Source organism: Scleropages formosus, chromosome 5, assembly GCF_900964775.1.
Source record: "Scleropages formosus chromosome 5, fSclFor1.1, whole genome shotgun sequence".
Taxonomy (NCBI): Eukaryota; Metazoa; Chordata; class Actinopteri; order Osteoglossiformes; family Osteoglossidae; genus Scleropages; species Scleropages formosus.
In genome coordinates, this window is record NC_041810.1 from 22,358,057 (window position 1) to 22,383,798 (window position 25,742).

Below are 25,742 nucleotides of genomic sequence, written 5' to 3' on the forward strand. Positions count from 1 at the left end.
CGGTACGGTCCCTGTACGGGGGGCTGTCAAAATGAGCTATCGAAGCTCTCGAGTATTGAAGACGCCGGTCGTCACGCTGCTTAACATTGTTTGTCTCGCACTCCACCGAAGGTGCGTTTTTAAAAAAGCACACATGTGATGCAGCTCTCCAGGACGGCGTTCCGGTCATGGACAGGTGAGGCCCGCGACTCGCCTACGCCGTCCCTGTTGGCGAGCGCACCGCGAAACTCACGATGGGCCGTCGAGGATTCGCTGGAAACGGGACGACCGTAGCGTTCGAGCCACCGTGAACGTGAACCGTTTACGACACATAGACTAAATACGGTAAATATTCCACTTGACCATCTCATCGTGCTTTATAATAAGTACACCTGAACAGGTCAAGACACGTCTTTCAAACTTTATAAAATATAAATATTCAAAAGTGACAAAATATTACCACAGATTTATCATCCTGTAACAGAGATATACATGATGGTTTTACCCTGAATTCTGCGTTTGCCGTTAAGTGTTCAGTACAGGGTAAAGCTGTGATTTTTATTCGACAGTATCGCTGTTGTCGTCGTTATTATTACTTTACTCAGCTGCGGCGCTTTTCCTTTCGCCGGGACAGCGTTGCACCTCTATCAATAAGTGTAAAAGATACCTGTCAATGTCACACTGCGAAGATGAACTCAACCACTTCAGTCACTGCTGTATTTTTAGCTGTTTTCTTACACGTTCCGGAGCCGCGCGGCCTGTGGTCGTCTTCCCTTCGTGTGGATGTTGCGGGATCCATGCGGAAACTAAACTCGCCCCCGTGTCGTCCGTTGCGTTTTAACAAGGAGACGGTTATTGCTCATTCTTTGTGCTACGATACACTGGCGCGAAAAAAAAAAAAAATGTACGTCGAAATATGGACCGAATGTTCGGAGCCAGAAACCGCCGACCGTTCGCGCAAGACGCGGATTTCGCGGTCGGAATTTTCAGACCTGAGTGAAGGCGAAAAAAAAAAATCCTCTGAAGAACCGAAGAAGACGATCGAGAAACGGAGGAAACCGAAAAAAACGAACGTTGGCCAATGGTGGAATGAAGAGTTGGGATCGACGCGTAGCTCAAATCAGATATTTGTTCAGTGCGGATCTGACTACTGTCTGACCGTGGATGTTGTTCGAGCACCAACGCGTACATTAAAGAACGCACACCATCGGGTTTTTTGTTGGACGACATCGATGATGACAACGGTTCTACACGGGGCCACGTTAGAGAATGGGACTGACTTCTTTCCTGTTTGGTGGTTTCTGCCAAATCGGGGACGGATGTTCGATCAACCACCGGCTCGCGGTCCTCTAGTTTTTCTTCCTGTAAAAGATGAGAGGAGACAGGAGCTGAGGACGACCGCCGGGACGTTTCTCCGGAGAGCTTCCCGCGTGTTCCCCGTGGGCATGGCTTCCACGCTCGAGGCATTTGAGAGGAGCTCTCCGAAAAGCTTCTTGCTACAGCACTTTGTAGCGCTCACAGGTACACTGCTGTGCACGGCGCAGCGAATCCGACTCGGCCCTCTGCGCCACCGCGCTTCCAGCAAAGACCACGCGGGAGACAGAATTAAAACGAACAAGGTTTGGATAACATTTGCATTTATTCATTTGGCTCACACCCCTCTCTATGGTAATTTAGGGTTACGTTTGTTCAGCTGTTCCTTCAAGCACTTTATCATCCCGGTCACACATGGAACGGGAATCTAAATGATCTTCCTAATAGATATTATCTGGATCAGCAGAAATGAAAGCGTAGCTGCGGGTTTGCCTCTTTCATTAACGCGTCGGTTATGTTTCGCTGTTTTGTAACGTGGCTGTAAATTATATGCCCCCTCAGCGCAGCCGCTGCAAACAAACAGCCTTGGCTTGTGCCATTTTGAGGCTCGAACCCACGGCTCCTGTCAATCCCTTCCAAAGGGAGAGCCCCTCCATTGGCAGCTGTCCTGGCATCACCGTCACAGCAGCGACGCCACGGAGCATCTGTGTTGTATTTCGGGATACGGAGCACTGCCCCCCCACCCCCCAGCGGCACGTGTCACTTGGCCCCTGTTGCTGCAGGATGATCCTCATGCAATCCCTGCTAAGAGGCTCCAGCAGAGATACAGCCACAGGAACATGGTCCTCATGCCCCGGACACAAAGGAGGGCTGGTAATTTAGGATATGAATATGAGGACCAGCGAGAACATAAAGTCCTCACTGATGTGCGGTTATTTTAGGCGATTTATGGAGGGGCGAATTAATTTTGCGGTGCTGTTGAGCTATAGCCACTCACGCTGGCGCCTCGCTCTGGGTTCGAATTCGGCTCAGCGTGCGTGGAGTTTGCACGTAGAACCCGGTGCTCACGTGGGTTTCCTCCGGGAGCTCTGGTTTCCTCCCACAGTCCAGAGACGTGTTTCAGGTGAACTGGTGACTCTGAAGTGCCCTTAGTGTGTTTATGATGACATGTATGACACTGACATGTATGAATCCCTACGGGTGTGTCTCGGATAGGACCGCGTTGACCCTGCGCCGGACAAGTGGTTCTGGGCAATAGATGGAATACTGACTTCCACTTTGTTTTTCCACGTTCGGTTGGTGTGGGACAAGGGATACCCTCAGTCCGGTCCTAGTGTATTCAGCTGTTTGCAGTAGAGTTACACCTCCGGTGGAATTTGCTGACCGCCGTGGCCAAGCCTCACGGAGTATAAAAAACGTTCACAAAGGAAATTGAACGGTCGGCTGTATGGAAATGTGTTTGTCCAGAGAGAGAACATACAAACTGTGAACCGCCTCTCGGGCAAGGAAGTGCTGCAGAACAAGTGGGGGAAGCGATTGCTTTCGCCTCCGGTTTTATCACGGCAATTCAGCTCTCGGCTCCGCTATTTGTCCAAACGTAAATAATTCACAGCCCCCTATCATCCGAGCTACTGAAATTACAATGTTTCTCCTAGCGTGAGTGAACCCGTGATCAGAAGTGCAAATTCACCACATTTCCTCACTAAAGCCTGTATTCCTGCAATCTAACTTTTAAAGGAACCTTTTCGGCACATTAACGAATGTAGGAACTTGAATTCTACGGTGACTTTGTACAGTAATTATGGTGCTTACAGTGTCCCCGTGGTTTCGGGTGTCATTCCGAATAGGAATCCTTTCATTAAAGCACTAGTATCAGCCTCCAATTTACAAACCTTTGAGTGGCAAACTTTTCGCTGCTACAAACTTTTTTGAAAACTCTTCACGCTTGCGTACCAGTCAAGTTACGTACCAGTTTTTAGCCATCGGTTAAGGCCACCTTTCCGCCATCCTCCACATCCTCGCACTACCTGCGGCTCACAGGCGCACATCACCTGTGGCCATACGACTTGGTCTTGGTCCACTTGATGTGTTGAGTGAAAAAAAAAAGGGTTGAGGAGCGGCATGTAAGCACCAACACCCTGCTCTAGCTCTGGATCAGGATCCATTATTGGACTTTCTTTTTACAATAAGCTACAGACAGAGTGTGTGTGTGTGTGTGTGTGTGTGTGTGTGTGTGTGTGTTTTAATTACTGCAGCCAAGAAACTCAGAAAGCACCGGCACGTGCACAAGGCATCCCGGCTCACTTGAGGGAGGGGTTGGCTCCCCTTGCCCTCGCAAGCTGCTCAGCAGGAGAGAAACGTGAGGTCCTCCATGTGCTGCTCTGTTCCTGTCCTAAAAACCCTGCCGTTGCCTCCCACCCCACAGAGCTGTCCAATTTGCTATCATTTGCATTTATTGTCACGCGGAACCGAGGGAACCGGGACGGCCGGACCCAAGCGCAGTCGTTCGTCTGGAGTCAAGGGATCGGGCAAGTTCTCTGCGTCGGGGACAGGCGAAGGGTCGGTCGATCGGCAGTCGGAGTCGGAGCGAAGATCCACGGGCGCGGTCAGGGGACGGAGCGAAGGGTCGGTCGAGCAGCGGTCGGCGTCGTAACGAAGATCCGTGGACGTGGTCGGGAAACAAAGCGAAGGGTCGAAAACTGAGAACTAGGGATGCGTCTGAATGGGACGTCACAAAGGAGGGCGGTTGTCTCTCGTGAGATTCCGCAAAGGTATGGGCGCTGAGGAGGGTCTTTTAAAGGGTGAGCAGTTAGTCAGATGCTGGAGTCAGGTGCTGTCGATTGGGTTGCGGGCGTGAACGTGACATTTATTCACTTAGCGGATGCTTTTCTCCAAAGCAACGTGCAACTTAGTGAGCGAAACTGAATTTAGCAAACAGACGGAGAGATGCAGAGACACTGGAAAACCAGCCATGCGGTCCAACGCACCAGTAACTGCTTGGAGGACTGATGCTGAGCCCCTCGCTTGTTCTGCATCACACTTGATTTACTAACTCCTCCGGCGAGAAACCAGCTATCAGCCCCACTGAGGTTCGTAAGTCAGGGACCAGCTGTAATTTCAGCAGTCAGCGTAGTAGCTCCAGCTGCTGCCTTTGGTCCAGGTTCAGAGCCCATCTCCTGCTGTAGCACCACAGAGCCAGTTACTTGCCCCAGTAAAAATTACCCAGGTGTATAAATGGATAAATGTACCTTAACACTGTGAGTCACTTTGGAGAAAAGCTGAAGAACGAATGTAAAGTTTTAAATCGTTCAGCAGAGAACGTAGTCTGTGCGCCCCGAGATGTTTTGATCTGCGGAGACCGGGCCGAGGAGAACGACGGGAAAGGCCTCACCTACGACGTGTGGTTGTGCTGAGCAGCCGGATTCTGCTGCTGCTGCTGCTGCAGGAGCAGCTGCTGTTGCTGGCGGCGGCGTGCCGTGCGCAGCTTCTCAAAGCGGGCCTCCATCTCCTCCAGGACCTTGGGCGTGTAGCGAACCACCAGCTTCACGCTGTCCTTGGCTGCCTTCAGCAGCTCCACCGCTCGCTCGTGGTGCTCGCCCTCGACGCTCTGGAGCAGAACGAGACGCGTCCGTGAACGTCGCGAGCAAACCTGCTCGACGTCCACAGTCGTTGGGAACTTCACAGATGTCATATAGAAGTGTGAGAAAGTATTAAACCCACATTTTAGCCGTTTAGATACCGTGGTACCCTTTCTGCTCATATGCTCCGACCTTGACTTTGGTGTCTAAGTGGACTTTAAGCCATAGATTGCACAGGTCAACAAAAAGCGTTCATGCGTGCGTGAATCCAAACGCGTATTTACGGCAGGTGCATCTGATCGTTTGGACGAACCTCACACTGAATGAAAATGAGCCGTCCTTGTGCTTTTTTTGCTCAGTGCGAGAGTTCCGAAAATGTTACCTTGCTTCCTGGGTCCTCTGTCTGTGGATTTGCTCATGGTTTAACAATGGTGATGAAAGTTTAAGAGTACATCAGACATAACTTCAAAGCTGTATCTTAAGCTCATTAAAAAGTTATGTCTTAATGCCTCAGAGGATGGAACTCAGAAGTGTCTCTCCTGTCTCGGCTCTTACTTCCAGCTTTGTAAGTGTAAATGAGGAGATTGAAATGCATTGCTGGAATGGGCTGTCATTCTGTCTGCTAAGTTAGAGATCTATTTTAATAATGTTTACAGCCATGACTATCGCCCTTCAGGCAGGAGCCATGTTTCCATCTGTTAGAGCCTGTTAAACGCACTTCTTTGCTAAGAAGTCTTTGAATTCTGACAGCTGCACACTGACTGGAGGTGTTGGATGTTCTTTTCCTTCAGCAATCTTACTTTGTTGGGGGAAAATGTTCAATAAAAACAAAACAGTAAAACCTTTTAGATGATCAGTAAGTTGATGCCTTAAAGGTAATCGCCTGGTATTGCTGTCTTCTTTTTTTTCCTCCACCAGATGGATTTAGGATGCCCAAGCAGTGCAGCAGCCATGATGCAATCATGCACGATTTCATCGCTATGAATGATGTCATCGTGATGAAATCGTTACGGTGTACAGTACTTGTTGAGGCCGGCCTACCACGCCGTTGACGGACAGCAGCTGGTCTCCCCGCTTTAAGCCACCGTGCCTCTCAGCAACGCCCCCAGGGATGATGCGAGAGATGTAGATGGGTGAGTTCTGCTCCTTGCCGCCCATGACGTTGAAGCCAAGCCCCTCCTCTGTCTTAGGCAGCTCCACCACCCGGGGGTGTGAGTGACCCTCGCTGGCAGCAAAGGCAGCCACTGTGGCCTGCAGATGGGAGCAGTGTTTCAACAGGCTGTGGAGGGACACAGTACCACTCAGGGTACCTGTATGTGTGAGCATGGCTAAAACCGCTGGAGAAATTAGTTTTCTTGTATTCCAACAAGAAGCATTTAGTTGCGGTCATTGCAGCTAAAGGTGGTTTCACCCCATTACTGACTGTGAACTATTTCTAGACGCCTTCTCTTGATGTAAAGCCCTTTTTCTATTATTCCTGGAGATCACAATGGAGAAAAGAGTCTGCTAAATGAACAAATACAAATGTAGACACATACGCCTGCACATTTAATTATCTTCCACACCAAGAAAAAGACTCAAAAGCAAGAGTGTCGTCACTTTTTCTCTCTTCCGCACTGTTCGTACGCTACTAGAACTAACAGAAATATCAGCTCAAATTTAATATTGACTTCTTCACAGCAGCGTAGATCCCTGCATCCTCCGGGACTGAACACTTCCATCCCCTGCTCACAAATGCATCTAAAGCCACCGACGAAGTTGTGTCTAACAGTGTCGACGCACTTCTCTCAACAAGGCAATTTGTACACAGGTCTGAAACCATGACGACCCCATAAACAAACCGGGCGGTAGAAGTATTCGAGCCTTTCCCTATGATGTGTGAAAGCACTTTTTGACCTTGCTGTTGCTTAGATACATGAATTACTTGGCCAGCAGGTGCAGAATGCAGTGGATCAGTAGATCCACGTTGGGCATCTGTTCATCTCCTCCACCATAATATTGCGGACGGGGTACAGTGCACACTCTGAGCTTACTGTCTTGTCCTGTATTTACGGGCAAAAAGCACTCTAGTGACACCATTGACTTTCAGTGAGGAGCTTTAATTGCCTCTCTGAGATCATCACCGGCGTGAGGTGTCAACACAACCCTGTGGTGTAGAGCTGTTAACGTGTTACGCTGTCATATACGTACATAGGGTAGCACTTCATGTTGGTCAACAGCGTGAAGAGAGCCCTTGCTTCTATTGACCTAACATCAAGAGTGCGCTTTCTCACACAGCAGCACACACTCAAGTCTGTTATATGTCACATGAGGTTCAGTTCATCTAGGACTTCTTCTTATGCCTTCCGCCCCTCCCGGGGTGAAGGCCGCCAACAAGGGCTCTCCAGGTTTTCCTAAGAGCTGAGATGTCATGAAGTTTCCTTGTTGGCGTGAGAATTATTTATGTCCTAATATGTCACCAGTGGTAGATGGTGCACTTTCTTTTTAAAGTCGAGTACCCAAGCGGCTCAAGCAGTAAACCCCCATAACTAACTAGTCCAGATGATGCGCAACACGGGTTCTCCGGCACGGGACGGCTGAGAAGACACGTAGGAGAACGTACAAAGCTTGTGGTATTTGTCACGCTCTCGCTCTTTCCCTCCCTCCCTCCCTAACTCTGATGGCGTTGAGGAGCACTGCATGATTCCACCATATTTGATATGCGGAGTGCTGCCTTCCTAGGATTCCCAGGCGCATTTCCATTTGTGCCAACAGAGAACAGGCGGCACGTGGCGTGTTTGCCTGATAGGTCTCGGGGACTAACTGCAGCATTTACAAGCAGTTCTGGCAAATTTCCCAGCGTTGTAAATGCAGTTAAACACGATTTTCATGATAATTGCCAATATGACAAAACCGCTCTTTTTCCATCCTTTTTCCATCCAATAAAGTCAATAGAATTTCTTCCTAGACCTAATTTTGACTCTACAGCTGTCAAAATAGTTGCGCTTCATTGGACAGTCGTGCTGGATGTGGGCCGTAGGGTTTCAAGGTTTTTCACAGTTTCGGGGGGGCTTCTCAGAGCTGCACTGGTGAATTATATTCAGAGTTTACACAGAATATCATCAAATGGGCTTTGTCAGATGTCAGTAATTTACAGACCGGGCTGCTTTCCAGGCCAGCAAATAAAGGCCAGGGGATGTTGTGTATTGTGTCCAAACTATGAATTGAGGGACTGCAGGTGGTTAGAGGCATCACCTTGCAATTGCGGTATGTGTGTCTGAGTCCCACTGCTGCTGTATTACCCTCGATCAAGGAACTTAACCCAAAACTGACGCAGGAAGAATACCTGCAGAATAACTGGGTAAATCATTGTAAAAAGCAAAAAAAAAAACAACCATTTTAAGGTGCCTTGAATAAAGGCATCGGCAATATAATGGTTAATAATAACGATAACTGGATGACAATACGGCCCTTGACGAACCACCGCTGGTCAACATGATTCCCCAGAAGAGGTGGTGATCAAAGGACATATAGCTGAGTTTGGGAAAACCATACGCACTGCATCTAGCTTTCATTTTCAGGCTTGTTATTCTCCGCTTCTTAATGCTCTTGCTTTTACCAACTCAAGTCTTATAATGAGTTTGCTTTAGTGCCATTTATAAACACAACTTATCTGAGAAAATAATGAGCAGACTCACAACACTCTAATCGCAGGTCCTTTAACAGAGAAGCACGTACAGAAAACAATCAGTTATTGTGTCCATTCCACTCCAGCCCGGTAATGACTCCTGAACGAGCTTCTCTTGCCAGGGTTTAAAAGCATCTCCCCATCTCATCTGACACGACACCGATCTGAATCTACCCTCTGGGCTCCTGAGTCAGACGAGGTTGTTCGGTGCCGTTGCTTTTCTAATCCTTTGCAGTGACATTTCGGGATAATCTGATGAAAATCAACGATGAAAACATCTCCTGGAACACAGCTGAGCTGAACGATTGTCTGCCGCGTTGAATACTTGAAAACATAAAGTCATTATGGGTAATAATGTAATCTCAGATGAACTCAACTGAACCGCTCTTTAGCAATATTTGGATGGATTGCGTCACTGATCGCACAGCCGCCTCGCCTATATAAGACCACGAGCGTTCAGAGAGGATTCCTCTTGAGTTTTCACGCCCCCGCATGTCACCGTGGTTGGATCCCTCCCCAGAGGGTGCAGGGGGGCCTTCCGTCTGTCAAGCTGCCGTCATCCCATCACCCCAGCGGACACATCTGCGGTGAGGAGCGATCACCTGTCGCCCGGCTGAGGTACCCACCCCTGCCCTTTCTCCAAGGGATGCTGAGGGGCTCTCTCTCGTCACGTCTCGTCTCTGTCCCTTCCTCAATAGCGCGCATTAAGTGACATTTCAAAGCACGGCGGCGTTTGTTGACACGGTGTCTGCTGGCGAATCGGACGCTCCGTCTTGACATTCAAACACGGAAAATGTTACGGCTTAAAAAAAATCGGTCCTTCCCCGGCAATGTTGGCGATAATCATATTTATGTAATTACATGTTAATTAGATACGCCTGTACCATCTGGCCAGGCTGCTTGTCATTGCGAGTGCTTGGCAGTGACCTGCGGTTCAGGATACTGGGAGGACACGTTGCATTATGGGTCAGAGGTACCATGTAGGTTGGCTACTGGGGAAACACCCGTTACTGAATACACATGCAGAAAAAACACACACACACACACCATCACACAACTCTGCAGGGGCATTAAGAGTGTACGTACCCCCAGGGGCAGCGGAAGGGGTCCCTACCTTGGCCGTGGCACGTGCCTGGTACTCCGGACAGCCGTTTACCGTAATTGTTTCATGCATGTACTGGTACACCTGAGGGCACATGGAGAGAGGTAGAAAGAGTAAAGAAACGCAAAATACTTACACAAGGCTCTTCCATTAGTCACGGTTACTTTAGCGAAAATGCGACCGGGTTGTACGACTGCACCTGCAGCTCAGTGAACGGTAAGGGATGCTCTCATTGTGTGACGACGAGGCTAAGGGAGCGAGGAGCAGCGCGGCAGCGGGGGAATGGGGTGACTCTTAACCTGCGATGACGGCACACGCTTTCCCCTTATCGGGAGGGACCCTGTCACGAGCCGCACTCGACAAACACGCGAACGGAGCGGCTGCACAATCTCCCGGCTGCAGATGCCCGCTCGCAGATTTGTTGACACGGAGCGAGCCGGGTGACTGCGTGCCCAAATGACAGCTGCGAGAACTCATCCGTGTAGCGGAACAGGCAAGCTTTCGGAAACGGACAATACGCGGGACGTCAACATTGCGAAGACTCATTTGGCCTCAACATGCAGGACTTTGCGTTACAAACTGCCAGCTGATGAATATTTAATATTTGTTTGCGTATGAAGGTTTACTCTGATTTCAGATCCTATTTCTTCACACACTGTTCATATAGTACAAATTAAATGTCCAGAGAATTGCTCATATCCCTAGAGGGCAAGGTGGTACCAAGGTGGTACGTGTCAAAGTAACATGCAGATGAATGCCAGGACCCAAAGATTCCCAGCAGAACAGTGGCCAAAGCATCACACTGCCTCTGCCAGCTTGCCTTCTTCCCATAGCACATCCTGCCGCCGTCTCTTCCCCAGGTAAACGACGCACGCGCACCCGGCCACGCGGATGATCCAAAAGAAAACGCGATTCGCCAGACCGGGCCACCTTCTTTCATCGCTCCACGGTCCAGTTCCGATGCTGACGTACCCATCGTAGGCGCTTTCGGTGGTGGACGGGGTCAGCATGGACACTCTGACCGGTCTGCGGCTGTGATGCGCCGTGTTCTGACACTTATCTATCATGGCCAGCATTAAGGTTTTCAGCTATTTGTGCTACATTAGTAGTGTGTGTTTGTGTGTGTGCACTTTCTTTCTTTAACGACATACAAAACCCTTACTGTAATACTGTGACTTTTTGCAAATATATATATATAGAGTGTCAGATTAATAAAATCATACTTATTAAGCTTGCCGGATGAAAAAAAATCCTTAAAAAAATTAAATAAACACACAAATATTTACATATTATAATTTGGTTGATTAAAACAAACGCGGATAACTTCTCGACATGCACAGTACACCGAAGTGGGCAAAAGTGTAAGCTATGTAAGTATCTTAGAAGAAAAGCATCTGCAAATAACCAGTATCTAAAAAGAAAACCTTAAAATGTCAAACGCGAAGACATTTTGGTGGGTATCCTGAGATCCAACAAGCCTGCACTCATGTAAATAAATATTGATTTGATGCTCTATTATTTTCTGCTTTCGGGTGCTTGGAACGACGCTGCCCTGCTTGTGGAAATCCCTGCGGAGGAATAACGAGATGACGCACACCCCCACAAACGCAATGAGTAGGCAGAAATCCAGGTATTGAGGTAAGCGGAAGAGATGGTGATTATTATTTTTATTATTATTATTATTATTATTATAAAGGACAGAGATGACCAGAGATGAACGGACCGGACATCTGGTCAGCAACAGTGATGCTTCTCAGGAGCTGCTGTCTTGCAGAGAAGTGCAGCACTGAGGATGTGTGCGTGGAGCCACGTTGGCGAGCATTTCTCACACAGCTGCTCACGGGCACCTTTGCCTCGCACCCTCGTGACGCCCCCCCCACCACCACCCCACCCCGCAGGTGTGGTGTAGGTTGGGTTTAATTAATGGAGATCCGCTGCGGTTCCCTGGGCTGTTCTGCGTGCGGCCAGCAGGCCGCGGAGCCGCAGTCAAGAGGAGCTGCGGCAGACGGACACGCTCGACTCGCCGACGCGCCCCCGGCAGTGACGGCGCACAGAGCGGCCGGCTGACATTTCTACAGAAGGTTGTCTATCCGGAACAGGCCTCCTCCTGGCCGACTCATTAAAATACCCTTCCTCTGTGGTAAAAATACCACAGTCCTAAATTTTCACGGGTTACTGAAGATGCCCCGCCAGCACCATACAGAGTCACGGCTTTTTCCGTCACACCTAACAGCTGTCTATTTATTAGTGTCGCCTGTTGGTAAGAATTGCCGTCACAGCCCGGCCCAGGGGAGCGCGTGGGGAGCACCTCTTCCACTCGCGCGACAATACGGCCGTTCAGCTCTCCGCCTCGTTCTCGTCGCCGTCGTCGCTCTTCATTTGCGCCTCCGTTCGAGTAACACCATCTCAAGGTGCCCTTGGAGTGACTGTGGTAACATTACAAGGTTCCCTTGTCCAGATAATCGCAACTCTAAGTCTGTGTAGAATATGTTGTGTTTCTGACCGGCGGATGTTCAGCAGCAGCAGGTGCTCCTCACCCTCGACGTCTCTGTCTTTGTCCTTGAAAGACTTCAGATGCCGTGCATTCCTCCGCTGTGCGATCAAATGTTTGGAGCTTTGCTCATTACAAACAAATATTAAACTTGAACATATGGGATACCGGTCTCTCCAATGCTATAAACCAGGGGCATTTGGAAGAATTAGCTTCGCAAATTTTACTGTCCAAAGCAATTTGCATTGCGCCACTTTTTTTTTTATCATTTTGTCTGTTTTGTACAGCTGAATAATCATTGTAACTATCCAGATGCAGTTTGTGAAGATGATGGCGCTGGATTTTCCTGTTCTGCCCCTTATCTACTCGTCCAAGCGGTGATTACAGGCTCCGTGGTAATGAATACCATTAAAATAAGTCTAATGTCTTTGTAAGAGCACGAACTCGCCCTGTGTGATTTTCGCAGCCCCGGCAGTCTGACACGTGCGATTAGATGTTTGCTGAAATCTTTATTCACTGGTTGAGAACTAAGGAGAAGCGGTGGAAGAAGGACAACCGACCCCCCGCCCGAACACAGCCATAGCTACCGCCACCGAGCTCTTCCCACACGCTAAGTTACTCTCGGCACCTAAATGGCTGCGTATATTGATTGGGCGATAATTGCTATGCTTCCAGTCACCCTGCTGAGGACTCAAACGAATCCTTTGTCTGCTTCGGATGCCCTGTGGCAGTGACACGGAGCTGAGGGAACATTTCTCCGCGTGCCGACCGACGATTGCAGGATGGACGGGGCTTCCGCATGCCGTGCGCAACTAAAGCGACATGTGCTTTGAGCGCCTTCCTCAAATACATTAATAGAACGTGCAAATGGTGCAAAGACAAGATGTTCCGTGTTCCACGTGTCTCCGTGTGTCAGGCTACATGTACGAGCGCTCGCTCGGCTCGAGAAAGAGAGAAGAAGGTCTGACACATGGAGCACAGCTGTGATTTTGGCTTTTCGCTTTGGGCTCCGAACAAATCGTACGAGACTCCGCTGTCTGCCGGCCTCTTCTTCTGACACACTCTGCCATCCAGTTCCCTTCTTCACGTATGTTGGGTGCCACGGTGCTGCGCAGAGAGAGCGAGGTGACAGGTGTATAGGAGGTGTAACGACACAACGGAACAACGGGACGGGCCCACGTGGAACAAGAAGGTCAGCGTATCCAAACTCCTCGCCATAACCGTGGGTGAATTTTCCGACTCTTGATGTTTGCTCATCTTCTCAAAGCTCATCGTCTGACTTGTACTGAGAGAGACGACTCGGAGAGGAAAACCATGAGGCCTTAGACAGATAGGCTGGCAGAGTAATACCTGGGTCATAAATAACACTTGTCTGGCGGTTCACCCCAACGAAGCTTCTGCTTCATCTCGGTTTTCATGGCCGACAAGGTGAGCGTTGCATGAGGGAAAGGCTGCGAAACGGCAAAGAGCCCCATACCTGTGATTAAGAAGCTTATTGGTTTTCCTGAGCCCTGCCTTCCACCCGTGCAAAACTAGTGCAGTCAGGACATCGCCACACAAATGCTTCTTCTGGAATCATTGTCTTTATTAACCACTGTTTGACCCCTTTACCCAATGCGACTCGTCATGTTTGGTTTGAATAGTAATCTACTTAAATCGCGTAATTTTTACTGGGCCATTCCAGGGTAAGGGCACTACAGCGAGAGCAGGGATTGGAACCTGGGTCTTTTGACCGCAAGGCAGTAACTGAAACCACGACACCACCTGCTGCCCCCGGTGGCAAGACTGGGTCCGAAACGTACCTCTCTGATGGCAGTACAGAACTCGCTCTGCAGCACCTTCTTCAAGGACTGCAGCTTCTGCACGGGGACATCGCCGGACTCCTGCAGCTTCTCCAGCAGCTCAATGGCTCTGGCCACATCTGGGGAAGAGAAGGAGAGGGGGCCAAAAATCTTACTTTATACCAACAGGAGAGCTGGAAGAACAAACCACAATGGAATGAACGATTAAAGAGGTTACAGTCATGGAGAAGGATTGCAATTATGACACATTTCCGCCAGGTTGAGAAGCCCACGTGCCCAACACATAGCGTACGATACCGATGTATCGAAAGACTGGGCAGAATGACGGTTTTTTGGGTTATCTGCGGGCAAACTCCTTCCCAGAGTGTGACGGCATGAAACAAAACTGCAGCAGAGTCAGGGGCCACCCTGTCCTGTGTGATGGAACGCAGCCCATGTTTGGATGCTCCTGCCCCTCATTAGTGCCACCTGAACCAAGCTGAAGAGGCTAGAAATGAATGTTCCAGCCCCTCGAGAGAGGAAGGGGAAATTACAGCACAAATGGACCCGGCTGAGGTACGAACCTGATCTTCATCTGATCAGCCGCCTGGAAAAAAGGCAGAAGCTAATTATTCCAGAAGTTAATGGCAGTCTGCATCTCCACTCATGTCAACGGTGGGGATGAAATACACATCACCGAGGGATTTCGGAGGGATTAGACGTAGGCTCATATCTGAAGGTCTCCGTGTGAAGAACAAATTGGTATGTTTACCTTTCGCATTTAGAACAGAGTACATCCACTGCAGAAGTGTGAGTGGGAGGAACAGCTGCCTTAGTGCTGACCACCAGACCTGCTCGGCTCGAGTCCAGCCCGGACACGTTCACCGATGCCAATATGGTGAGCGAAAACTGTTTATATAGACACACGGTCAAAAAGATGGGGACTGAAAAAAGGGAATGGGACCCCCTTTGGAAATTCAATTTGTACGACAAAGGTAGAGGCAAAGGAAGTAGCAACCGATCTCAACCCACAATCCCACATGTAATCAACCAACCAACCAACGTCAACAACCGCTTGTCCCAAGAAGGGTCGCGGCAAGCCAAAGCCTTACCCAGCAACGCAGGGTGCAAGGTTGAAGGAGGTGGGGACATACCTAGGACTAGACGCCAGTCCGTCGCAAGGCACCCCAAGCAGGACTCGAACCCCAGACCCACCATGTAGCGGGCACCAGCCAAACCCGCCGCAACATACGTAGTCAACCTCCCATACGTAGAAGATCTGATGTCATTTTTTTGTGGCTCATCTGTGAGAATCACTAACTGCTGTGGTGTCCAGGTGATTTTTAATGTATTCGCCCAAAGGAAGGAGCATCTGTAAATAACAGACAACCAGTGTGACGGTTCACCTCTCAGACACACTCTGCTCATTAATGTCCATTGTTTCTTCTCTCTGCCCTGGTTTGCATCATGAGCTTTTGTTCCTCACCGTCGGCACCGCACAGCCATTCCAGGAGAGACGAAGAGGTTTTTAATTCACATCAGGGATTCTGCTTCATCGCCTGCTCTTTAAAGGAGCTCTTGGCTGTCTGAAAAGTACCGTTTTTAGCATTTTTACTGTGGAAACGCAATGTTAAAACTGGGATTAGCAATCAAACTGCTGAAGGGGTCTGATTCTTTTTGCAGAAAAAAAACAGAAAAAATGTTCTGTACTCAATATAAGGTGGGCGTGGTGGCGCAGCGGGTTTGGCCAGGTCTGGGGTTTGAGTCCCGCTCGCGTGCCTTGCAATGGACTGGTGTCCCTCCCGTCCTGGGTGTGTCCCCTCCCCCTCCAGCTTTGCGCCCTGTGTTGGCGGGTTAGGCTCCAATTCACCGCAACCTCACTTGGGAAAAGCGGTTTCAGCGAGTGTGTGTGTACTCAACATACTTTCTGTAGAGGTGAGACAGTGTTCTGTATTGGGGTATAAAGTGTACAACTTCTCAGTTTGTAGCGATTAAGAGCCCACTGCGTTCTTACTGTAGAGGCGAAACCATGGGGTCGTTGTTCAGCACACCGCTAAAAAACACGTCCGCACTCTGAAATATTCGTATTCAGGCGAAATGTGACCGATTTGAGAACGCTGCATTTCTTCTGTAAAGTGAAGTTTTGAAAACATTATTCAAACAATGCGCAATGTGTGTTAGACTATCTCTCGCATCCACGCCCGCATCACACTCGACAGCACCTGACACCAATCAGTACACGCACCCTTGAAAGACCCTCCTGAGCTCCCGCTCCCTTGCGGAAACTCGCCGAGTCGACCGTCCCGTCGGCGCCGCGTCCTGTTCTTCCTCGTCCCTCGCTTCCTGTCTCCGTCCCCCGGCTTCCGACCCTTCGCCTCGTCCCCAGACCACGTCCACGGATCCTCGCCCTCACTCTGACCGCCGATCGACCGACTCTTCGCCCGGCCCCGACACCGAGAACTCGCTTGATCCCTTGGTTCCCGACGACCGATCCTGCACTTGGGTCCAACCGCCCCCGCGCCTCCATCTCCGTGTGACAGAATCATTCTTCATTTCTGAAAGCTCGGCATTTATATTAAGTATTCCTTCTGCCGCCTTCTGTGATTAATATCATTTTGTGTTATTGTTTTCTGTCGCCGTGTCTCTCATGCTGACACGTACTGGGAATTTCTGGAAGGCCTGGCCGCTGAAACATGAAATGATGATAAAAGTTCCTCAAACATACTCTAGTTAACTTAGCTAAGGTTATGATGCAAGGCTCACTTGTGCATTTTGCTATAAAATACATACAAACGGTAAAAAGGCTTACAAACACAATTACTTAAGTGATTTCTGAGTACTCAAGGGGTGTATTTGCACCCTATCTTAATCATTAGGGTAAATTTAAAGTACTACAGGGGTAACCGATATGCCTGTTTGTGGGCGGCTGTTAGCGTACCGGTTACAGCCTTCGGACCCAAAGGTTCGAAACCCACCTCCAGCTGTGGGCCCGTGAGCAACGTACTTACCCCAAATTGCTCCAGTAAAATTACCCTGCTGTATAACTGGGTAAATAATTCTATGGAGCTTAACACTGTAAGTCACTTTGGAGAAAAGAGTGTAAATGTAGATTTCTTTTCTGTAATGTATCGAATTTTACTGAAATTAATATATGGTTTATATTTACTGGTTTGGAGTACTTTAAAGCTCCCCGTACCTCCCACATGACATCACCCTGGTATCAGACATAAATAAGTAACGGCGGAGGAGAAATCACATGGGGAGTGGAAACATTTCCTGGCCAAGTGATATTCTACCCAGTCGAGGCGTAACGCTAGACCGTGGTTCAGCTCCTTCCCCGTTGTCTCTTGCACACAGCGCTCCGCTCGCCGTGACCAAGGACCCGGGGAACCTCTCGCTGTCATCAAATCCTCGAGCAGCGAAAAGACAAGCAAACGAATCTTTTCGCAGACCGATCAAATATTGATTCGGGCGTTAAAGCACAGCGCCCGGGGGGCACCCCCTTGCCTGGCTGTACACCTGTTGCGCTTATAATCCTCCCCCCGCGGCCTTAAGTCGTTACGTACAGAGCAGAGGGGCCAGATGTGCGCAACATCTGCTCTCCTCTTCATCCCCCGAGTGGCCGAAACAATCCTTGTATATGTCAGTGCCCCCCCCCCCGAGTCCACTTAAACGTATTTGCTGCACTTGGCAGACAGTGTAACGATATTAAATTTTTCTCTTTTTTTTTTTCACTAATGGGATTCAATCAAATAAATGTGTGCTGAAATTAAATATCAAGTGGGGGAAAAAAAAAAACATCATGTGTCTAGACTGTTAACTCTTTACTGTACTGTGTACAAAAAGAACCGCATCACGTCTTCTATGTTATTAACTCACGCTTCTGACCAAAACGACTTATAATGTTATTTTTGTCAGCTAAGTTATTAATAATTATTTACCCCGTGATACAGCTAGGTCGTTTTTACTGCATCGGTTTCGGGTAAGTACCTTGGTCAGTGGTACTACAGCAGGTGCAGAGATTCAAAGGCGGGTCCTTGGACTGCGAGATGACAGCTCGAACCATTACACCACTTGCTGGCTCACACTTTACGGACTCCATATTTTACAGGGGTAACTGCACCATCAGTGACCAAAAACTCACTGACCGGGAGGTTAATGTGCTCCCTTCCCACTTGGGGTGTAAACGCGTATCCTGTTACACCCAATCTGTGCTTGATGCAAGAATTGGAACTGTTAAAAGTTCAGTAGCTGCACCACCACTGAATCCATCTGACCAATCATTTATAATAAGCACAACAATAACACGTGGAACAAATGTTCCGGAATGTTCTAAAGGAAAAGAGCAGCAGCTGAAGCCGCACGGTCTCTGGTAAAGATTCCATTACTCTGTGGCAAATTTTATTGTGGAGAATATAAAAATATAGATTTCACTGCAACACTTTGTGTTTTGGAACTTCAGTAAGTGTGCAGAACATAAAGTCACTAGAGGTAGCCATGCAGATGAAAGATCTACGCACAAACCCACACACACACAGCAGTGAAGTACTGTGAAGCAGTACTCCTTCATAAAGTTATGGGAGGGTCATCTCGATTCTAAGACCTGAGGATTTCCAGATCTGCTGACGTGTCAACAGCCCAGATTTCCATAAAGGCGTGTGGTCCTGCTTCACTTCATATCTCTAATAGGTGTGGAGCCCACAAGGAACAGTTGTTAATGAGAAAAGAAGGTTCACCTGATTGGCCACGTCATGGTTAGAAATAGGAGCCAATAGCATCATTCCCTTCTGGAGAGGCATCATCTCCTTTGGCCCTGCCTGGGGCATAGGCTGCCGACGAGAGCTCTCCAGGCATCCCGGTCCTGAGCCAGTCTCCAGATGTATCCCATCTCCTTCATGTCTGCTTCTACGTCGCGGCGCAAGCTGTTTTTTGGTCAGCCTCGATTTCTCTTCCCTTGTGGGTTCCAGGTGACGCCTTGCCTTGTGATGCTGTAAGCAGGTTTTCAAAGGGTGTGGCCAATCCATCTCCAGCATTTTTGAAGTATTTTGTCCACCACCGGTTGCTGTTTTGTTTGCTGCCAAAGTTCTTTGTTGCTAATGGTTTCGGGCCAGTGAATTCAGAGAATCCTTCTGAGGCAAGCGTTGATGAATGTCTGGATTCTCCTCATGGTTGTGGCAGTGGTTCTCCAGGTTTTCGCTCCATAAAGTAGGACAGGCTTCACGATTGTGTTGAAGATCCTGGTCATGGTGTTGATGTTCATTCAGTTGATCTCCTTACATTCTTCAGTTGGAGGAAAGCTACCCTCGCCTTACCGATCCGTACTCTAATCTCTAATGTCAGCGTCCGCTCCACCTTTCATATCTACAATGCTGCCAAGATATGTGAAGTTCTCCACCTCTTCTAGCGCTCAAGTACACCGAGACTGAGGGAAACAATTCACAAGTTCTAATCAAAATATTTAATAATTCCAACCCCTCGCAAATATCACTTTCAGTATTAGGTCGTTTTTAGGGCCACAATGTTACTGTGTCTGTTTTCTCCTGAAGAACAAGTGAGCTTCTGCGTGTTTGTTTCTTTTGGACACAAGTTTTGTATATCTGCTTCCTTACACATCCTGAATGCATGTTGCAGCCAAGTGGCCAGGAGGAGTTCGGCCATCTCTGCGTCACTATCGGAAGCAAGGAAGGTTTGCAGATATCAACAGCCAGGGAGGTGTCAACAAAACACAGTGTCGCTGTATGGCCACACCGCGGTAATCCTGCTACAGTGGCTCGGATTGCAGGGACAGAACGTCCCCGGTTAGCTCACCAGGGTCATAAATAAGACGGATTTGTATTAATTTGCACCATAGCAATATTCAAGGAAAGTGACTATAAATTAGTAGTGGTCACACACTTAAGAGTCTGATTGCTAGTCCAGTTCTGAGGAGAACATCTGGAGGCAGTATGACTCATTTAGGTACTTAAGCTCAACACTATTACCACTACTCATTTAGCTAATGCTTATGTACGGAAACTTACCACGTTAGGTTTGTATACCAAGGTACCTGCAGTGACTGACCCATTTTTGCAGCTATATATGCTCAATGGAGCCATTTGGAGTAAGCAGCTTTGGTGCTACAGCAGAAGCACAAATTTAAACCTGTAGTTCTGTCTGATTGCCAGGTAATGTCTCTAACCACTATGCCACCTGGTGTCCCAAAGCTGTATTGATGAGTATTTTACTTTGGATAAAAACACTAGCTAAAAAACTGTGAATAATTCAGAAGTGCATTGTGATTCTTGTAGAAGATGGCATATGGGACATAAGCGCTGTCCTTTCAGATTTCTTGGATAAACTGTTTTTCCCGGCATCCAAAATTCAGCCTTATAGAAACCTGTCTGAAAAGCTCGGCTTTATTTGACTTTCACTGTCTCCTGCTACAGTTACATCCAACATCAATTCTTTTAAAGAAGGAATACATCTGAGAAATGCAATCTCAACTCAACATTAATAAGATTCCATGCAGTATCAGTAATTTATTTCAATTGGAATGAATGAAGCAGGGGGGTGCGGTGGCGCAGTGGGTTGGACCGCAGTCCTGCTCTTCGGTGGGTCTGGGGTTCAAGTCCTGCTTGGGGTGCCTTGCGGCAGACTGGCGTCCTGTCCTGGGTGTGTCCCCTTCCCCCTCCGGCCTTACGCCCTGTGTTGCCGGGTAGGCTCCGGTTCCCCGTGACCCCGTAAGGGACGAGCGGTTCTGAAAATGTGTGTGTGTGTGTGTGTGAATGAAGCAGGGGGTGCGGTGGCGCAGTGGGTTGGACCACAGTCCTGCTCTCCGGTGGGTCTGGGGTTCGAGTCCCGCTTGGGGTGCCTTGCGACGGACTGGCGTCCCGTCCTGGGTGTGTCCCCTCCCCCTCTGGCCTTACGCCCTGTGTTACCGGGTAGGCTCCGGTTCCCCGTGACCCCGTATGGGACAAGCGGTTCTGAAGATGTGTGTGTGTGTGTGTGGAATGAATGAATATTGACATGAATATTGTGTTTTGCTGTTTTAGCACTTTGACAAGCTGTTTAAATGACAGCTGGACACACAGATGTTGTGACATTTGTGTGCGTCACCAGGTGGGATGTCAAACACACTTTCTTCTTACATCTCACATCAGTGTAGCTGAAGAAAGCTGCAAGATCACAACTCTGTGAGCTCTCTGTGTGACTCTGAAGCCTTTCTAGGTACGTATGCATTTATTGTGCCGTCCTAAATCAGCTTTGCTTTACTGCCTCAGGAAAAAAAAACGGGTTCCACGTCTTGGTACACGAAACTTTTCAAATGCTTTAAATAAGAACAAGGCTCTGCCCTAAGGAGTTATAATCAGTCACTCTTCCAGTTATTGGCTGCAGGCAGCAGCCTCTTTCTGTTCCTTTTACACTTGGTAGCACACGAGGATATAATACCGTTCGCATCATTTATTAATCACTGAAACCTGTATTGTGGTTTCGGAATGGTGAGAAAGGGCTGCTAAAAGCAGCGATGCGCTCCTTTCTTAGTGAGGATCTAGAACAATAGCAGGAAATGGAAGACACAACAAAGTGTTTCCACTGCTGATCCTGTCCAGCCCCGGGCCTCGAACGGCGCAGCATGTGAAGCTGTGCTCCCTGGTGCCAAAATCCTGCAGTCGTGTATGGTCTGCGCCTGCGAGTTAAAGCTGAGCAGTCTCCGCATGGTGGGCACCTTCTGAATATCTGACACCTATAGTAAATGCACACCTGGCTTGGCACAACTGAGCTTAGTTCTCAGTCAGGTGTCCGATCTGTTGGACAGTCCATATGGAGACATATGATCAGCACTGCAGTTGCAATCTGTAGGGACTTTTTCCAGTGGGATGGTGAGCTTTCAGCTGAGTGAATCGAAAGATGCAGGAATGCTACAACCAGCTGATCCGAACAACGGACTCGCCAGGTTTCACTCTGCGTTGCTGACACACACACACACACACACACACACACACACACAAATATACTCATACACATGCACAGGAGTTGTCTACAGTCAAAATTCATTCTGTAGCCAGGTCCCTGAATTTAGGGGAGCGGGAAACGGCCCCTCGTGAAACAGTAGAGTTGAAAATGAACCGTTAGTGGTCAGTTAACAATCGCGCGCTAACAGCGTGCCGTCAGGCTTTCGTACTTTGAGGATGTGTTTCCCAGTCGGCGACTAAATTAAAGACTCCAGGCGACAGAGAATAGAGAATGGAAAAGTAGAATAAAGAATGCAAAAGTAGCACTGAGAAAAACAGGATTAAAAAGATAAAAGCATCAGATGAAGATGCGCTGAAGTGCTCCAAAATATTTGACATATTCACAGTTAAAGATGCGTGGGACAGAAAGTGAGCACAGTAGAATATTAAGGCAACTTGCATTCACTTCAATAGTTGTGCTTTTGAAAGTTATGGTAGCGCCATCTATGCAACATGCTAGTTTACTGGGTTTGTGGAAAAAACTCATCTTTTATTTTCATGTTAATAAATAGCAGCATGGTGACGCAGCGGGCAACACTGGGGCCTTACAGCTCCTTGGCTTGTTCGGGCATTGGGTTTGAATCCAGATCAGGGTGTGTGGAGTTTCAATGGTTGCAATTTAAGACAAGACCAACAAGGTAGCAGAGAGCAGTGCCTTTCAGAGGAAACGGCTTATGTTTTAATAGGGAACTGTCTGTTTTATGCAAAAATTGCCCAGACAAAATTGTAATGCGAGGTAGTACTCCACATGTAATTTCAGGTTATTATCTTCAGAAATTAAAATGGTTTATAAGTGATTTTTCATTTGTGGTAATTGTTTCCTTTCTATGCATCATTGCTTAATATTCCACATGGAATAGCCAATTTGGTTGGTGTTTGGTGGACAAATACACGTGTTGCAGTGTTTCACCGCTCAGCTGTCAGTACTACTAACGGTCGGACTGCAGCATCTAACTCCCACGTTGAAAGTGAGTCCCACTCCAGCCCTGCGCGTCTGTGTAAATGACAGATCATGTTATTACAGCTTGCCTTTAACCTTAATCCCGTGCACGTATCCAAACCTACACACAAATCACGTAAACCACATAAGTCTGCCTGGAAACAAGTGTTTTTCCAAGAAGAAATCTAGGATAAGGTCACTAATGCTTTCATAACCATGTTATCAAGGGGTGTCTTCCTGTATTCCTCTTCACAAGACAGGATGGAGAAAACATCAAGAGTGGCTCCGTGTTACGTACCATGAAGTAAGTATCGTTGACATATTTATAGATGTTGTTGTATGCATTTATATTGTTTATATTCATGCAGCCTGCTCATATCATAAAACGGCTGTTTCTGTTTTGGAATCTTGCACAATGGTGAGGAAAAGGTGATGACGCTGTCTGCTTGGATGAATTAATGTGTCCCTGTAAATGCAGACTCACTGTACACGGGAAGCACTGATGAATTATTTAGGCACTTAACCTGCACTCATCAAGGCCACTGTACACCTGATGACAATCTCAACAGGCACTGAGGATCCAAGATGGACACCTGCAGCTGGGGTCACGTCACCTGTTTCCACCACTACGTTGTACCGGCATAGGACTGGGATCCACAGGACTGATGAAACTGCTGCTCTGATTCATCTCAAGAGCTTCACTTCCACAGTTTCCTGTCCGCACTTCCACTCGGCCTCCCACAGCTTCACTTTGGCAGCTCCTGCCTCGGCAGCATCAGAGCTCCAACACTATTACACGGACATGCTTCTCCAACCCACTTCAACAGCTTCACATGAACATATTCAAGATTCGCCTTTAACGCAATCCCGTCAACACGTTAACTCCAAAAGCTTCTGGTTCAAGTCCCACGTAAGCAGCTTCACTTAAACAAGTTCGGCCGCGTCGCATCCAAAGCACCGCTTCAGTTTATTCCGCTTAACGTGTTTCCTTTCAACAGCTTCACATTAACAGCTTGTGCCTCGACGCTGTCACAAGTTGGGCAGCTTCATCTCCATAGCTCCATTTCTAAAGTTTCTGCTTTAGCAGCTTTCCCTCCAAAAGTTTGTTTCATCATCCTCAACAGCTTCTGCTCCAAGAGCTTCTCCCTCAGCAGCTTCACATCGCCAGCTTTTGCATGAACAGCTTCACTTCAGCATCTGCTTCACACCCTCTTGGTCGTGAAATCAAACTCAAAGCTGGCGCGCGCGCGCGCGCGCGCTTCAAATAAGAGAGATCATGTCTGCGCTATCACCTTTCCCTATTTATAACACGTCCGCCGCTCCTTCTCGCCTTTATTTATAACTCACTGTCCTGCTATAATTATCCAAACATTTCGTAAAGATATTTACACACATTTTTCGACGCGAAACGACGCCGGCAGGGCTTAGCGGAGGGCAAACACACGTTTAGACATTTATTCAGCGGAGCTGTAGGCGAACATGATGGACACGGCGACACGGACGGACACGGCTCGGCGTGCGGCGTGTGTGTCCCTAAGAGTGGAAACGCAGGGAGAAACAGCTCAAGACACCTAACAGGAGTTGCTGTCGAGCGGTCAAACGAGTGATGTTTTCACGAGCGCTGTGTGTGTGTGTTACTGCGTGTCCTGTCGTCAAAAGTTCCGAATGTCGAGGAAACGCGACTTTAACCGTTTTGGGCACAACAGGCAGCCGCTCTCGTCTCGTCAAAGAAAGTCCGGGCGCACGAATGTGGAGAAACTAAGGCGCGAACGCGTTACATAACTGAGGGGGAAAGGAGGCGGAAAGACGAGCTGCCTCAGAAGTAGTGAAAAAAGCGGGATAGCTCGCTCTTTTTTTCTCGAATTTCTCTCATTTCGTCGCGGCGGGAAGCGCGAGCGGGCGGCTTCGCGCGCTGCGCCCGCTACGGTCCGTTCGCTCCGATCCGACAGCGCGGCAACAACTGCTGCTGCTGGACGCAAACACCGTAGCGGGCTTCGTCCGAACGCGAACCGACACCGTCCGGCCCCGCTCGAGCTCTTTATGTCCCGTTCATTTCACTACGTATTTTACCTCGACGATCACGACGAATACAGTCAGCAACAGTCCGGGTTCGCCGCCCTACCTCGATCCAGGGTGAGCGGCTGGACCACGGTCGCCATGGCTGCTGCTCGCGCTGCTCCTCTGTGTGACGGAGAGATGGAGGGGAGATGATGATGATGATGGTGATGAGGAGGAGGAGGTGGTGGTGGTGGTGGAGGAAGATTATGGAGAGATGAGGTGGAGGGTCCAGCCCTGGAATCCGGCGAGAGCCTCTCAATGGGAGTGGCTTACAGGGACCGGGCACTACTTGGTTGTTATTATTATTATTATTATTATTGTTATTAGTATTATTGTTGTTGTTGTTGTTGTTGTTGTTGTTTTATCTGACACCTTCAGTCTGCAAGCTGTCAGCAGATTATGTAAGCAACTTTAAAATGATTTACTAATACAGCAGGGTGTTCTTGCTGTGTATTTATTTTAGGTACCTTGATCTATTTGAACCAGGAATCTTCAGTCTGCAACATTACAGCTCTGACTAGAACTCAACTTACTGGCCAAAAGGTAAATCTCACATCCAGGAGACACTTGGGTTTGATGACTTAAGTAGAGCAGAGCTGAGATGCAGGAAGGAAGCTCATGGGGGGAGGGAGGGGGGCCTGATGTGGCTAACGCACTTTGTGTATCATTAATTCTTTCTTAGCCAGCGCCTTTGCTGGCGACAAATATTTTGAAAAACAGACTTGATTTACTTGGGGAAGTGGAAGGAGAACGGTAAATACAACACTACCAGCTTCTCCACCATGGCCTGCTGGAAACAGACATGGAGATGCCAGCGTAGATGGTGTGTGGTGTTTTTGTT

The 25,742-nt window shown here is 48.5% G+C and overlaps 1 protein-coding gene across 1 annotated transcript; it reads right to left on the reverse strand.

Annotated features, from left to right (window-relative positions):
* Positions 1–791: 791 nt before the first annotated feature.
* LOC108942126 (protein lin-7 homolog A) lies at positions 792–25,156 on the reverse strand. The gene is made up of 6 exons (XM_018765260.2): positions 24,966–25,156; positions 13,934–14,052; positions 9,653–9,724; positions 5,913–6,122; positions 4,685–4,900; positions 792–1,341 (listed from the first exon to the last, which is right to left on the reverse strand). Exons 1-5 carry the CDS (start codon positions 25,000–25,002, stop codon positions 4,685–4,687), a joined length of 654 nt encoding a protein of 217 aa, XP_018620776.1. The 5' UTR covers positions 25,003–25,156; the 3' UTR covers positions 792–1,341.
* Positions 25,157–25,742: the final 586 nt, after the last annotated feature.